The sequence below is a fragment of the Canis lupus genome, chromosome 16 (assembly GCF_048164855.1).
Source record: "Canis lupus baileyi chromosome 16, mCanLup2.hap1, whole genome shotgun sequence".
NCBI lineage: Eukaryota > Metazoa > Chordata > Mammalia > Carnivora > Canidae > Canis > Canis lupus.
In genome coordinates, this window is record NC_132853.1 from 37968614 (window position 1) to 37984613 (window position 16000).

General features: G+C 59.0%; 1 protein-coding gene and 1 long non-coding RNA gene across 4 annotated transcripts; one reads left to right on the forward strand and one right to left on the reverse strand.

Annotated features, from left to right (window-relative positions):
* Window positions 1-2382: 2382 nt before the first annotated feature.
* Window positions 2383-7725, forward strand: LOC140606654 (uncharacterized). The gene is made up of 3 exons (XR_012008956.1): window positions 2383-2483; window positions 5429-5529; window positions 6675-7725. It is a non-coding gene; the product is annotated as an uncharacterized lncRNA (long non-coding RNA).
* STAC2 (SH3 and cysteine rich domain 2) lies at window positions 3053-15662 on the reverse strand. Of its 3 annotated transcripts, none has more exons than XM_072780370.1 (13): window positions 15173-15662; window positions 8655-8759; window positions 8453-8514; window positions 8011-8108; window positions 7735-7825; window positions 7070-7182; window positions 6900-6972; window positions 6748-6809; window positions 6596-6670; window positions 6175-6272; window positions 5729-5780; window positions 5232-5369; window positions 3053-4668 (listed from the first exon to the last, which is right to left on the reverse strand). In XM_072780370.1, the coding sequence occupies exons 1-13, from the start codon at window positions 15226-15228 to the stop codon at window positions 4564-4566; spliced, it is 1128 nt and encodes a 375-aa protein (XP_072636471.1). In that variant the 5' UTR covers window positions 15229-15662; the 3' UTR covers window positions 3053-4563. The 3 variants fall into 3 exon arrangements, with proteins under 3 accessions (XP_072636471.1, XP_072636472.1, XP_072636470.1); XM_072780371.1 differs by having other exon boundaries at window positions 6656-6670; window positions 15173-15661; XM_072780369.1 differs by lacking the exon at window positions 6596-6670 and having other exon boundaries at window positions 8453-8759.
* Window positions 15663-16000: the final 338 nt, after the last annotated feature.

Here is a 16000-nt window from a genome sequence, read left to right on the forward strand (position 1 = left end):
TCCTTTAACTCTTGCTATCATCCTTTGCCATTCCACATGGGGGGAGGCTGTGGCCTAGAAGGGGGAGGACCTTGGCCAAGTTCCCAGCTTGGAAAATGGGACAACCTTCCCAAGCTGGCTGGACCACGAGAGAAAGAGCATTGAAGGCCACCCCCCTTCCACCCCTCCACCATGCCCCCAACACCCACACCCACCCCCTGCATCCGGACAGTGGAGGGATGACAGGAAGAAGAAAGAGGTTACCCTCCCCACCAGGCTTCCTGAGCTCGCAACATGAAGCCGGTTCCCCCCAGGGACCAGGAGATGGCGCTGTTCTCTTGCAGGTTGCTGCAGGGGTAGGAAACTGCCTCACTTTTGGGGTTGTTTTGGAAGGAGTTAGGGTGGGAGAGAAGGGTGCTGGGTTGTAGGAGCCTATCTTTTGGGAAACCTTGGGTTTAGTCACTTCCTTCTGAAGCTCACCTCAGACCTGGAGGTTACCTCTTTTTACCGTGGGCCTCCAACCCCTTCCAGGGGAGGGCCAGGTAGGGCCCCCTTAGCAGGCAGATCCCCTAAAGTAAGCACTGGAGGATCTCTTCCAGGTTCTGGAGCCTAAGGAAATTCTGATGGGAAGATAGATCTATTCTCTCAAGATCATACAACTGATCCCACCACGTAGTAGTTTTGCATATCATTTTTTAGAGGGGCTCGTGGCCCTCAGGTAAAGACTCCCTAAGCAAGTCCAGTTCTATTTCTAGGAGAAGAAACAGGCCTGGAGAAGCCAATGACTCCCCAGAATCTCAGCATGGAGTGAACACTAGCACCTGCCTTTGATCCTCCCAACGTGGGAGGGCGTGATTCAGAGTAGGCAGCCGTGGAGGTAGTGCGTGCAGATGCTCTAGGGCCACGAGCAGCAGAAGGGGGACAGAGTCCTTAGCCCCCTGCCCTGTGCTCTCTCTAAGGCTAAGAGAGAGACCCAGGCTAGCTTCCTGCAGGCCTAGGGAGAGCAGAGGCTGGAAGTCCACTGCTGCCCTACTGTGCTCCTCAGCAGATGGCCCCAGCCCATCCCAAGCACTGGGTGGACCGTGTCAAGGATGACAGGTGAAAAAGGCTGACAAGGCCAAATAGGGTGGTGCTAGCAAGATGGGTGAGGTTGCACAGGGGTCTCACTCTGTGCATCCACCCCCTCTCTTATATCTGTCTCTCTGCCTCTTGTCTCTGGCTGCCAGACTCCCTGTCTTTTTGCATCTCCCCAAAGCCTATCCACAGACCATCCATGCCAGGTTAGTCTCAGGCTGAGGTGGAGGGAGGGAGGGCACGCGTGGGTCAGACAATAGAGCCAAATGGTGAGCTGGCACCGGCAGGTTCCTGGGCATCCTCTGCCTCAGGCTGGTGGTGTTGCTGGCCCAGCCACCCCGAGAGTGGGCACAGAGGAGGGCAGAGGCTATCGTGGGGGCACCAGCTGTTCCCAGCCCCCAGGCTGTGAGCATGTTGTTAGTGGTTCAGCCACCCGAAAAAGCTGCTGTACTCAGCAGTGCGGCAAATGGGCCAGGGAGGAGGGGGGGTCCAGGCCAGCTGCTGGCTGGTGGCAGGCACAAGTGGAGTGTGCAGACTTGGCTGAAAGGCTCTCACTCTCTCCAATGGGGTGGGCTTTCGATCCCTAGAGACCTGGGCCCAACATCTTGGGGTGTCTCCGTTTCCATCTTGTGGGGTTAAGGCACTGAGGGACCCAGATGGGCTCTCTGGGGGGGGTGGGAGTAGATCCCATGAGGGTACTGGGCATGGTGGCAAGCTCAGGGCATCAGCGGACGTGGAGTGGCTCTTTGCTGACCTGGGAGGCAAGAGACATGATTTCTGAGACCGGCTTGGTCACCAATTTGCTGGGTGATCTTGGGCAAGTTACTGGTCCACTCTCGGCCTCAGTGTCCCTACGTAAAGAGGCAGGTTTGGGAGGGATACGCTGGATAACCTTGAATATGCTGCCTAATAGCTCTGTGCCTCAGTTTCTTCATCTGTGCAAAGGGGAGAGTACCACTTTCCTCACTAGGTCATGGAGAGGATTACATAAAGTTCCTGGCCTGGCTCTTCAGGCACGGCGGGTGCCTATTTAGGTGAGTTCCCCTCTCTTTAAGCCACTGGACTGGGTTTGTGACCCCTTTTCTCCTTCCCCCATCAGAGGTCCTAGGAAGAAGTCCTCCTCCTCCTCCCGCTGCTCACCCGCCAAGCTCTAGAGCCTTCCCTGGGTGAAGGCACCCAATGAAAGCTAGGGTGTCTGGCTCTACCTGGCCAATCTTGCTTTGGGGGTGGGGGGCTGGACGGCCGAACACGGGGGCCCATCAGGAGGGGCGGTACCCCCACCCCGCATTCTGGCGTTGCCCTGGCACCCCCGCAGCCCGCCTCTCTCTCCCTCTGCGTTCGCTCTGCCTATAAATAGCGCAGGACGTGCTCGCCTTGGCGATGACGCGGCCAGGCGGGTGGAGGGGAACGAGGGAGCTCTGCCGGAGCAGGTGGGCGGCGGGCACTGCTGCGGGAGGGGGGCGCCGCAGGCCCCTTCGTGCCAGGCTCTCGATGACGGCCGTGATTGAGTCATCTCAGGGCCCCACTGGCGGCGACTGTCCCCGCCGCCAGCCTTTCTGCCTGCGGCTTGGCGGGTGGCGGGGGCGAGGCTGATCTCGGGTGGTCTTGGAGGGCACCCTGGGTGGGCAGAGCTGTGTGGATGCGCATAGTTGGGTGCCTGGCCCCTGCCGACGCAGATGTGCCTCGAGCCACAATGTGACCTGTGACCGCGGCGGTACCCTCTCCCCTTCCAGCGTCTGGCGACATCCCACTCCACCACACCCCTGCCAAGCTTTTCTTTTAAACTCCTCCCCAGATCCCCATCTCAGGCTGCTGAGGTGGGAGGGAGTGGGAAGGCAAGGGGACCCCTGCAAGTGTGGGCCAACCCCAGCACCCCTCCCCTCAGAGATCCACAAATTCTTCCCCCTCCAAGCTAGTCTCCTTTTGGCACCTCCAGCCCCCGCCCCACTCCTTGCACCTTTCCATCCTCTCTCCCAAGCAGACACACAGAGCACACAGATTGGGACAAGAAACATTTATTTAAGGGTCTGGGGGCTCAGCAATGCCCCAGCAGACCCATCATGCAGCCTCATGTACAGTGGGCATCGGGCCCGCCCCTGGGATATTGCTGGGGGGGGCCTCATGGCAGCAAACAGGGCAGTGTGGCTTGAGCCCCCCTCCGAGGGGGGAGAAGTGGAGCAGGGGCTAGTGGGTATGGGAGGGTGTGACTGTGCCCAGGGTGGGGGCTGGCATTGGCTGGCACGATCAAGGGCACAAGAGGAGGCTCTGAGCTTGGGAGGGGAGAGGGAGGTTGGCACCAGAGAAAAACAACCTGTAAGGGAGGGGTCCTCTTTGTGTGCGCCCCCCCCCCCAGGGTGCCTACCCCCTCCTTTCCTGGTGGTCAAACAGAACTGTTGGCCTGCCTTAACCATCTCGCACTCCCTCTTCCTCCCAGGACTCTCTGTCCAGGATAAGGGTGCAGATTCGGTCAGAAGGGTCCCCTGCACTGAAGGAGGGGTCCCAGTGCTTCCTGCAAAGCCCAGAGGGAGAGGGCGAGGAAGAGCAGTGGCCTGGTCAGCCTTGAGGCAGGACTCCTGGGGTGGGCCTTGTGATACCCAGGACAGGAGGCAGCACAGGCTCCCCTGGGTGGCCAGCCCTGCCTCCTGCCACCAGGGACTTCTAGAGTCCTGACAGTGAAATGAGGGTTCTAAGCATAGGCTAGTTTTTTGTTCTCAGTCAGGTTTCTGGGTGCAAGTCATTCTGGAGTGTCCCTCTCCAGTGGATAAGGGTACCATGAGGCTGCTCTGTGGTGACTGTTCTCCTTGAAGAGACGGTCTCTGATCTACCACACTTTCCCCAGAACTCGGCCCTCCCCTCCTTTGTCCGCCCGTGGTTTCAAGTAATGGGAGAGATTCCCACAGAACTTTCCTGAGAATTGATGGAGTGACAGAGGTGGTGAAACCAGCAGGTGGACTCAGGATCCTCCTGCAGTCCTAAATCCCCTCCCACCGCCCCTGAACCCCCGGGGCGGAGGACTGAGGCACTCGGCCCCACTTCCTTCCAAAGGGACAGCCGCAGGGTCACACGCACATAGACCCAAGCAGGGGCTCCGCGGGGAGAGGGCAGTGGTGTCAGGCATGCAAAGGTGGTGTGGACATGGGAAGTGGGAAGGCCCTCTGGACAAAGCAGCAGGAGAGTTCCCCAGGAACACCCCCCTGCCCAGGGCTGCACTCAGCAAGGCAACTGGGGAGTGGGGTCTGGGCAGTGGCTGGACCTACCTGGAGCTTCCCTGTTCCCTCCCACTGTCCCCTCCTCCCTCACCCCTAAGTCCAGGGGAGCAAGCCCCTCGGGGTACCTTGGGACCCCAAAAATAAAACCTTCCTCCGTGCAGAAGGCTCCCAAGTCATGGGGAGTGGCCCCTAGGAGAGGTGGAGGGAAGAAGAGTGTGGGCAGATGCCTGTTCCTGTTCCCGGGGCCAGAAGCAAGGGCCAGGCATGGGCAGGGGTGGCAGCTGGGTTCTCTGGGCAACGCTCAGATCTCGGTCAGGGCGTCGGCTGGCACCAGGCCCCGCTTCTTGCCGCTGCTGACGCGAATGAAGCCGTCAGCATCCTTGCTCCTGCCCACGCCCACACAGATCTGAGTGGGAGAGATGCGAGCTGAGTCCTGGCTCTGCCTACAGCCCTGGCCCTGAGTCCTGCTGAGGGCTCCCAGGGGGCCACCCCAGGGGATGACGGGACCAGGAGCAGATGAAATTGGAGACATCAGCTGGGGGGAAGGGAGTAGATCCTATCAGGGTACTGGGCACGGTGGCAAGATCAGTAGACCCGGAGCAGCACTCTGGGGCTGACCTTTGAGACCAGCTGGCCTAACGCCCCGGCCAAACACCCATGTCACAGGGGAGGTTAAGGGGAGGAAAAGGGCTTATCGGGGGTTTACACAAGCCAGAGGCACAGCCAACATTCAAACCCAAGCCTCCGGACTCCTAATCTAGTGCTCTTCCCCTCCCCCAGGCTGTGTCTAACCAAATTCAGCCCCAATTCCCAGGGGGGGATGAGAGGGGGCCCTGCAGTCCACCTCTCTGACCTGCCTTCCCTCCTGCTGTCAGGCTACAAGTGTCCTCCTCCAGGGCATTCACCTGTGCCCCTGCTGCCTCTCTCCCTCACCCACCTCTCCGGCTGCTGCAGGGCCCAGGCACTCACCTGGTTCTCCTTGAGGCTCATGTACCCCTGTTCCTTGTTCCCAGAGAAGGGCTGGCAGCAGCGCCAAACGTTCTCACCTGGCCTTACTCGCTGCACAAAATTGGCTGGGAAGAAGCCAACCCGGTCGCCAATCTTGCCCTGGGGATGAGGCTGGCAATGAGCACCAGTGCCACCCCCTCCCACGTTGCTTCTTCTAGACTTGATGCCCATTCTGAGCCAATGCCATCAAACACCAGATCCTGGACTTCCTGTATCCAAACCCCCAGTAAGGTGGCTTCTGCACTCGGAAGGGCATGAGGTGAGCAGAGGGACAGGCTGAGGCAGGGAGGGTCCAAGGGAGAGCAAGTCCCAAGTGCTGGTCCTAGGCTTGGCTAGGGCCCAAGGCTGAAGGAGGGGAGGTCTTTGGGCCTGGAGAGAAGGTGAGGCAGTGCCCATTGAAGGTGGGGAATGGGGGAGTGCCTACCAGGGTCCCTCTGCTCCCCACCCAGCCAAGTCACCTTCCACCAGTCCTCGTTAGAGTCATCCACCAGCATGATCCGGTCCCCAGGCCTGGGAGGACAGAGCTGGGGTCGCAAATGGGCAGGAGGGATCTGCCCTTTCCACATTTTAACCCTCTGGGGCCCCCAGATCCCCAGCACACTCCCACCCACCCCCTGTAGCTGGGGGAGCTGTTCTTGACGCCCTCGGAGGACACTGTGACCACAGGTATAGCAGACAATCTCTAGGGCAGATCCTGGGCAGGGGGGCAGGAGATATGACATCGGCACCAATCCCTTTTGGACTCTGAGCATTCCAGTTCCTCTCTGGCCTCAGCTGCCTCAAGCATGCCAGGAGAAGGTTCCCGAAGGTCCCCCTCACATTCATGTTCCAAAGTCTGGGAGCAGCGCCCTGAGGTTGGAGGCAGGTGGCTGCCCAGTGGGGCCAGACCACAAAGAGGACTTACTGTAGAGCCAGGTCATTGTTCTCTTGGGGCAGAAACTTGTAGAGCGCGACGTAGGAGTACATGGGCCCCACGTCCTTTCGCAGAGGGGGTTTGGGGGGCTGCGGAAAAGCTCTGGGTCAGTGGTGGGAGGGTGACACTCTCCTCACTCCACCCCCCCTTCACTTGCCCTGACCTTGCCTACCCTGGGCGGGGGAGCTAAGAGGTGGGACACAGGGCACCTGGGTCCATGGCAGGGAGTGGTCAGGTTCTATCTTCTGTGTTCATCCTTGGGGGACTGGGTCAAGGAGGGAGAAAGGGAATACTCCTCGCCTGCTACTCCTTGGAACTGCCCACTCTTGGGGAGTTGGCACAGGACTGGGCACACCAGGCACTGGCTCAATGCGGGGAGGGGTTATACCCCCTGCCTTCCTTGCGTACTCACCCTGGCATTGCCCATCCCCGTAGACGTAGGATAAATGAAGGAGCAGATACTCCCACTCACCATGCTCTCACCCACCTAGGGGTCAACGACAAGGAGACGTGACATCCCCTTCCCGTCTGGCCTACCAGGGCTCAGTGCCAGCATAACCTCACCTGCTGTCCGGGGCTCTTCTCCTCTGGTCCTGACCCTTCACTCTCGGCCGGGGCTGTGAATACTAGAGATGCCAGGGCAGGGCCAGCGCGTGAGGCAGCAGGGAGTGGCCGGCCTGTGCTCCATTCCTGCCCCCGGGCCCGCCTCCACTCACCACTGTCTCCAGGGCCCTCCTCTGAGCTGCGGATGCTGCCTTCCCCATCCTCAGTCAGCTCATCCCGCTCACTCTGGGGACAAGTCGGGGGTGGGGGGAGGGCTCAGCCCCTGGAGCCTTGCCCTCAGAGACCCCTGCCGCCCCAGGCTCGCCTTTGGTGCCTGACATACCAGGCTCCGCGTGGGGGACTCAGAGGTACTGCTGAAGCTGGAGCGATTCATCAGTGCCAAGGAGGTGCCATAGCGCAGGGTCTCGTAGACGGGGTCTACCTTCCCGCTGGCCCCTGCCAAGGAGCCACCCTCAAGGCCGGGCACCCAGCTGCCACCCTTGCTCTGCCCAGAAGCCCTGTATCACTTTCATTCCCTGCCCTGTCCCACCCCCAGACCCTCTCTGCCTGCATTAGTCTTCTCCAGATCCCCTTGGAATAACTCGCCATGCTGCGCATCTCTGGACACTTTCACTATCCCTGCAGATGGGGACGGTGCCTACTTTTTTCTTAGTCCCTATCCTTGCGGGTTCGGGCATTCATGAGAACAGTAATGAATGGATGACTTGTGTGATTATCCATTTCATGTCCAGCTCCCTTACTAGACCATGAACTCCACCTTCTTCCGTGCCTTGTCCCCATGTCTTGCACAATGCCTGACACTTAGTAAGTGTTCAATAAACTGTCTGTTGAAGGATGAATGAATGAATGAATGAATGCACCCTCCATTCAGGACAAGGGGATTCAGAAAAGGGAAGTGCCAAGAACTAGAGGTGCCCATCTGAGGAATGTGTGGGTTTCTCATCACACCACAGCGGGATGAGGGGCAGTGTGGGGTAGGGGACTCACCGGTGGGTGGGGACTCTTTGCTTGTGACACAGGCGGGGGGTGGCTCATGCACAAGGAGCGGAGAGCTGAAGTTGCGACGGAAGGAGGAGGACTATGGCAAGATGGGCAGAAAAAGGGCATGAGGCTGTCATAGCCCACCAAGGGCTTGTCCTTCCCCCAGCCCAAGGACCACCCCACGAGTGGAACCAGCCTGGATCGGGGGAGGCACTCATTCCCCCCACATGCCGGTGCTGGGGGGCACCCACAGCCAGCCACCCCTGCATGAACCCCACTCACCGCCTTGCCTGGGCATTGCTGGCGGGAGATCTCCTCGGAGCACCAGAGGTGGACGCTGACTTTGCACGTCTTACACCGCAGACCCTGCTTGGAGTTTCCTGAGAAGAATTTGGGTTCAGCAAGAAGGATTAGGCAAAGGAGGATACATTCAGGGGCACGGGGCCAAAGGGGCAGGTTAGGGCATCGGACAGAGGAAGTGGGGGCATCCACACACGTCAGCCTCGAGGCCCAGGGCTTACCCTTCAGACACTCCCCATGTCAACTAGCACTGAAGCCTGCATTGCTAGTAAACAGTGACCCTGGGCACCCACCCACCCCAAGGTTGCGGGGCTCAGTTAGGATCAAGGGCTCTGCATAGCAAGAGCCCGACATGGGGCTGTTCCCTGGCCTCCTCCTCCCCGCCCCCACCTGGGCCCCTCTCCTTGCCACCTCAGGCACCTACCCACAATGAGCTGGTGGCAGAGCTCACAGGGGCTGGCTCTCTTGAAGACGTGTTCCTGGAAGCTGTGCAGTCTGACCGGTTTGAGCGGTGCCAGGGGCCGTGGGATGGGGCAGGGGGAGGGGGCCGGGGGAGGGAGGCCCCCATCTGTAGATGCCGGTGGTGGGGAGGGAGGGGGCAGCGGGGTTGGGGGGGTCAGCAGCACCTCAGTGGGGCACTTGAGCTCAGAGCCTGAGCGAAGGAAGAAGTTCTCCACGCTCTTACTTCGGAGGATGGTCTTGAGGGAAAGTGAGCGCTTGAACCGCTGGAGCTGAGAGAGGAAGCGAGGCTGTAAGTGGAAGCCAGAGGGGACTGGCTGGCAGCCAGGATATGTCCTTGGTCAGAGGCAGCCTGGAAGTACTAAGGGAGAGGCTGCCATGTTCCAGAAGGTGGTCATGATTCCGGATACCTACAGGAGCCAGGTGGGAACCTCCATGAGCAAAGGAGTCCTGGCTGGGCAGGCCCGCCAGCCACACAGCAGCTGCTGGGGTTCTCTGGACAACTGGGCTACTCTACATGCCAGCCTAGTGGGGCCAGGTTTGCCAGCTTTTCAAAAGAAATCTAGACTTTTCTGCATATTTGGGTAGAAACAAATTCAGGAGGTTGTAGTTCCCTTTTTTTTTTTTTCATTGCAGAAATGGTAGTGTACTATTTTTCCTACGCCTTGCTTTTTTTACTTAACAGTAAATCTTGGAAATCATTCCATACCAACATATAAAGAGTTTCATCATTCTTGTTTGTGGCTACACTGGATATCACTATATGGGTGCACCATTTACTCAAGTTTAAAAAAATAATACTTTGGGGGCCAAACAGATGCTGCGGGTCCCCAGTTTTTCCACCTGTGTTCTTGAACAGGCTGGGAGTGGGGGAGGGGTCATCTTGGGCCCTCATCCTCAGAGCTGATTCCCTGTCCAAAGTCTCTCTCCAGGGCAGCCCAGGTAGCTCAGCGGTTTAGTGCTAGCCTTCGGCCCAGGGCCTGATCCTGGGGTCCCGGGATCGAGTCCCACATCGGGCTCCCTGCATGGAGCCTGCTTCTCCCTCTGCCTGTGTCTCTGCCTCTGTGTGTGTGTGTCTCTCATGAATAAATAAAATCATAAAAAAAATTAAAAAAAAAATCTCTCTCCAGCCCCTCCCCCATGCCCACCACATCATCTCCACAGCCCTGTCCCAGTTCAGCGCCACAACCCCTTGCCTCCCCTTGCCCATCTTCCCCTGCTCTCTATACAGCTGCTGGCAAGGTGATCCCTGGCCTTGCTCAAAACTTTTCCTGGCTCCTCAGGACACAGTCAAGGCCCTTGCCCCGGTCATGAGATTCAGCAGCTTGGCCAGGCCTTCCCTTCCGACCCATACCATCCACCTGCAGCCCAGACACGGGGATTCTTGAACTCCTCCGTGTTTATTTCTCTGAGCTTTTTTGATGTGTTTGTCCTCTTCTTTGCCTGATCCACTTAATACCCTCTTTATCCTTCAGGGTTTCCAGTGATTTCCTCCTCTGGGAAGCTGTCTCTTCTTCAGCAGGAACTCCATTTAGCATAACCACTCCCTCCTCTGGGGCCCACTGCACCCAGTACTCACTTCTGTTATAGATCCAATCTGGTTTACATTGTCATTGTCATTGACTTCTTACTTCCCCAGGAGACTGGAACCCCTTAACGTCAGGGACAGTTGAATCAAATCCCTACTTTTTTTTTTTTTTTTATTCATTTATTCATGAGAGACACAGGAAGAGAGGCAGAGACATAGACAGAGGGAGGAGAAGTAAGGCTTCATGCAGGAAGCCCGATGCGGGACTCGATCCCGGAAATCCAGGATCATGCCCTGAGCCAAAGGCAGACGCTAAACCACCAAGCCACCCAGGTATCCTGTGGCTGCAGTCTTAAGCGGAGCCCATGTTCTATAACACAGGGTCAATTCTGCAGGGAGGCCAGAGTTATTTCCATTGCTCACTCCAACCCAGAGTGAGGTCTGGAAACATCTCTACCCAGATCCTTGAACCTTTTCCCTCGCCCCTGGTGAGAGCCCCCTTACCCCTGCCCACTCCTTCCCACAAGTAATGGGTAAAGGGGGCCAGAGGCCTGGCTTCGGGCAGGGAGACTCGGTCATGGTTCTCAGCTGGCACATGGAGCAGCCTGTGTGGCCCCAGGGAGTCCAGCAGGCAGCAAAACAGAAGAAGCAGAGAGGGAGAGGGAGACATTTGGGCAAGAGACAGGCCCCTGTGTGCCAGCTGGGAGGCCAGAGCCTTGGGGTGTCTGGCACACTGAGTTGCCCAGCTCCTTCCAAACTCGGCTTCCTGCACAGCACTGTGGGCTTCTTTGTGTGTCTGCAAGAAGTGGGGCCCTGGGCCCCAGACATCTGGGTGTTAGGGCAGAGGTGGAGGGCCAGAGGGAGGATTCATTAGAACACAAATGTATTCTATGGGCCAGTGTGGCTCTGGGGGCTCTCACAGGCCCAGAGAGGTGGGAGAAGCACCCACTATTCTGCCCCGGGGCCAGAGCTTGGAGCACAGAGGGATCTGGGAGGATGTATGTGCTGGGGGTGGATGCAAGGCTACACCTGCCGCCTGAGGGCAAGTCACTGCACTTCCATTCTCTGAGCCTCAGTTCCTCCACATCCAAGAAGAAAGAGACGGGACTAGAGGCTCTCTAGGCAATACATGGTTCTGGGTCCGAAAAAAAAAAGGTAAACTTCACACTATAATGAGGGGCTGTCATTGCCAGAATATTGGGATGGAGCTAATGCTTCAGATGCAGCACCTCATCAATCCTGGCACTACCCTCGGAGACAGTGATGACCGATGACCTTTGCCCCACTTTGCAGATGAGCTCACGGGCACATAGGAGTTAAATCACCCACACAGGATGAGTCCTCAGCTGGTAAGTGGCAGAGCCAGAACCTGAACCAGTGGCTCTGACTGTTGAGCCCAAATGACCAGGAAAGTCCTGCTGCTCTGGGCTCTGCCTTAGCCCTCACCCCCATCCCTCCGCTACGCCGTGGGCTTGTCCACCAGGTCAATCAGGACATTTAGGGTTGGCAGGAACCTGCAAGACTGGCCACCCAGAGTAGTCCCCAGCCCATACTATCATCCCACAATGCCTCTGCCACGTCCCCTCTAGACAGTTGTCTGACTCTGTTGGTCACCTCTTGTGGCAGGAAGCGCACCCTCTCCTGGGACAGTCACTCCATCTTTGGGCAGCTGCAATTGCTGAAAAGTGCTTCCCTATATAGACCTGAAACCTGCCTCCCTGAGATCTTTCTGCCTATCGGCTCTGTTCCTACCTTGGCTCTGTTCCTCCCTTGACTCCTTCTTATATACAGCAGTCCTTCAAACACTTGAAGACATCAGTCATGTTCCCCCTACCCCCCAAGGCTGTTATTTCTATAGTAATTCCCACAGGATGAGATTTTAAGCCTCCTTACTCTCCAGCCTCTGCCCTTTCCTGGTCTTCCCCTGGCCTCAGTGCCAAGAGCCACCTCTGCAGGGTACAGAGATCCCTGGAACAGAATGTTCCCCAGCACTGGGGCAGCCCCACTTCTACTCACCGACTCCTGGGCTCTGCTGTGCGCCCCAGATCCCAGGAGGGCAGAGAGGCAAGAAGGAACAACCTATCACCTGGGATGGCTGGCAGATGTCAAGGGTTATGGCTAGACAGCAAGATGGGGGCACTTCTGCCAAATGGCTTGATGCCTGTCCACTCAAGAGACATCTGGCTTGGCTATTCAAACCTCATTTCGGCTCAGCCTGGCCAGGTATTTGTATCCTTGGGACTCCTCCCAGGGAGGAGAGGGTCCTCCTCTCTTTCCACAGAGGGTTTTTCTTTACCTGCCATCAGCTATCTTTTCAGTGCCCCCAGTATCCGAGGACCCATTCCCTGACACGGAGAGAAGTTGCCATGGACCCTGGTAAGCTGCCACACCTGGATCCTGTTCTCTCCAGATGTACCAGGAGCTTGTCTGGCTTGGAACCTGGACCACCAGGCCTGTTCTTCTGAATCCCCTCCCAGAGGCTGGGCCTGGCCTGCCTGTCTCCTCCCCACCTCCCCACATACTGGATGGTCCCTTCATTTCCTCAACTCCCCACAGCATCTCCTCACTTCCCTCCAGCTCCTGAAAGGGCACTAGGCAGCTGGCAGTGGGTGGTGGCAGATGTGGCACAAGCTGACTCAGATGGCAGAGTTGGCATGGCAGGGTCTTCCCAAGGATGGCACCAAAGGGAATGATAGTACCACCCGGTGGTAGGATGGCATGGGGACGCAGAGATGGCAGTAATGACACCAAAGCGGTCACTGAGTAGCTTGGGTGCAGGGATATGATCCAATCTTGGTGTGGGCAGGAGGCTGGACTTAGGCTGGCAAGAAGGGCCCCCCCCCCAGGGGGCCCCAAACACTGATGAATAAGCCTGGAATGTTGGCTTCACTATCTAATAGACACCAGCCCCCTCTGTTGTACCTGCCTCAAACTGAGTTTGGTAGGCCATCATCACTCTCCCTTCCCCCTCCCCAAGCCCTATAGTCTGGAGACCAAAGCTTCCTTGGGACTGGTTAAGGTGTGGAGAGCTAATGGGGCTGGCAGGGCCCTGAATCTTCTCCCTGCCTACCTCTGCCTTCCTGGGTACTCCCACTACCTGCACCCAGAATCCCCAGCCCAGCCTCTGTTGTTAAAACAGTCCTTCACAAGGGTGAGATTTAGGGGAGGAGGGTGAAGGGGCAAGGCAAGGTATGCAATCCCCCTCCAGTGGCCTGCTCTTGTGATCTCCATGGCTCAGGGTCAGAGGTGATAGCACTGGACAGTCCTTGCGCTGGGAGGAGGGAGGTGCAGATCTGCTAGGCCTGACCTCCCCCTGCCCACACAGCTGAGCTTGCAGCCTGTGGGTTTGCTGAGGCAGCACTGCCCTGGCTCCTGACTGCTCTTGGAAAGCTCTTAAGAAGGGGGGGCGGGCAGCCAGACCTCCTGTGGGAAGCAAGGCAGGGGCCTGGGAGACCCCCATGCTCTTAGGAAGCAAGCAGGGAAATGTGTCTGTCTGTCCTGGGGGACTAGAAGGCAACTGGGAAGGCCAGGGATATTGGCGCTCAGGATGGGGCTCGGCTCCTGGGACCCTCTGCTTTAAAAAAAGCCAACACAAATATTCCAAGTAATATCCTCCCACCCCAAGACCTCACTCCTAGTTGAGACGTGGATCTCTGAGAAGGGGAGTTAACTCTGTGCTCTGAGAGAGCCAGAGTCTCATTCTCAGAAGGGAGCAGAAGAAGGTCAAGTTCAGATCCGAAGACTGACATGGAAACCAGTGGGTCCTTCTAGTTTAGGGGTGAGGAGCTCCCTGGGGTGCCTCCGCCAGGCCCCACCTTGCTCCTACTCGTCTACTCCTGGTCACTCTCTAGATGACCTTGACCTTGAATTAACCTCATATCCTGAGGTGTGGCCTGGACAGAATTAGGAGCAAGAGGGGTATTGGAAAGAGCTATAGATGAGCACTCCACACCAGGAAGGAGCCGAAGACCCCACCCATTTTTTTTGGTCTTCAGTGCCCCCCTCCTTACAGGAGCAGGTGGGAACAAAAAACACCAGGGTGCAAGGGAGAGGGAAGGAGGCCTCGGCCTGGAGTCTGGGGAGGAGGCAGGGAGTGCCCTTGACACAGCCTCTTTTTTCTCTCCCCATCCCCAGCCAGCTCAGCTCAGGTTGCTCCCCGCAGAACTTCTGGCGGGTCAGCCTTGAGCGTTTAGAACTTGAGGAGGAAGTGGACAGATTAGAGGTTGGGTGGGCGTTAAATTTAATCGGTGGCCTCCCGGAACCCCTAAAGCGCTGGGAGTCTGGGCTCCGCCTGCCTTCACTGGGGAATAATTTATTCATTGTGACTCCCGCAGGAGTAACAATCATACATAATTAGGGTTAATTATGACATTCATTAATTACGATGACTTCTCTTTTCCCTTCCGCCCCGCCCCCTGTCCCGCTCCCGGGGTGGGGGTGGGGCTGCCTGTCCGGCTCGGGGGCCGCAGCACTGTGCCCGGGTGCCCGCCCGCGGTGGCCAGCCTGCCGCAGCCCCCAGCGCTCACCGGGAAGCTGCGCACCCCCGGCCGCGGCCTCCCGTCCCCGAGCCTAACCTGGCGGGGCGGGGGGAATGCAGGGCTGCGGCGGGGCCGAGAGTCATCCGGAGAGACTCGGGGTAAACACACATAGACGCCGAAAGGAAGCGGAGAGACCCCCACACAGACAAACAGGTCGTGGAGACATTTTCAGGGAGACCGGCGGGGAGCGAGCCTCGGGCTGAGCTGCACACAGGGGCTGGCGGGCGCGGAGGGGTGCGCCTCGCACGCACACACCAGCGCGTACACCGGCCCACACCCGCTCGCTACACACCGCTACACACTCCCTCCGCCTTCGCTGCGCCGATTCCCTCCAACAAAGCCGAGTTACAACCTCCCCGGAGGGTCGCGGCAGGCGTCCGCTCCTCGCGCGCAAGGGCGTGTCGTGCCTGCGTGCCGGGGGCTCCCCGTGGCCCCTCGTCGCGGACCACTCGCCCCGGGCGCCGCGCAGAGCCTTAGGGGTCGCGCGGGTCCCATCGGCGGGTCCCGTTGCCGTGACCCCAGGGCACCCGAGCCCACGGTGGTGACCGCGTCGGGGAGGGGGCGACCCGGGCTGGGGGCGCACCGGGCAGGGGTCCGGGCCTCTCGCTTCCTGAGTTACCTTGGTTTCCTGGAGGGCTGAGACGGTCCCCGGGGGCGTGTGGGTGGCCGCGTCATCCGGTTCGTTCTCCTTCTCGCTCATTTCGGTCATGGTTGGGGGAGAGGGGAAGAGAGGGTGCCGAGACCCGACGGGGGCAGGTGGCAGATGGCAGATGTCTCCCTGGGACCCTGAGGCCCTTCTCCAGAGACTGCCCCCCCAGTGAACCCCAGGAACAATCCGCCCAGGCAAAGCGACCCCCCACTCCCGGGAGCGGGCGGAGAAAGTTGCCGGGCTGCCCAGTGAAGAGGGGTAGTTACACGGAGCCGCGGGAGCCCGACGACCCCGGGAACGAGGACCGAGGGTCTGCAGAGGATGCTGCTCGGAGCGAGGGGAGGAGGGAAGTGGGGACGCGGGGATGAGCTGAGGGAGGGAGCGACGGAGCAGTCCGTGTCCGGCCGGCCCCGCCGTCCTCTGCGCCCGCCCCCCATCCCCTTCCCCTCCCCCCGCCGGCCCCGGCCCCGCACCCGGAGGCCCCTCCGCCCAGTCCTCGCCTTCCAACTTTGATTTAGGAGGTCGCCTGGTCCCTCCCCCTGCCCTCGGCGGCTCCCCCGCGCCGCTATGCAAATCAGCTTCTCCGCTATTGGCTGCCGTGGTGGCCAGGAGGGCGAGTTGGGCGGAGCCTGGGGGGGGCTCGACCAGATGGGGAGGAGCCTGAAAGGGAGAGATGTGGGGAGGGGGTAGTTTTACACCAAAAGACCCGGAACGGGTGGGGGTGGGGGCCGGGGGGGGGGGGGAGTTGGGGCGTGACAAAGTCGTGGAGAGACTTGGGAGATCAGAGTCCGTATGCGA

Excerpts from the sequence above, each read along its gene's own strand:
- STAC2 (XM_072780369.1), bottom strand. The coding sequence starts at position 15,262 with ATGACCGAAATGAGCGAGAAGGAGAACGAACCGGATGACGCGGCCACC. Across the intron at positions 8,760-15,172 it reads CAGCCCTCCAGGAAACCAAG|CTCCAGCGGTTCAAGCGCTC; the intron begins GTAACTCAGGAA and ends TTCCTCTCTCAG. Across the intron at positions 5,781-6,174 it reads AACAATGACCTGGCTCTACA|GCCTGGGGACCGGATCATGC; the intron begins GTAAGTCCTCTT and ends CTGTCCTCCCAG.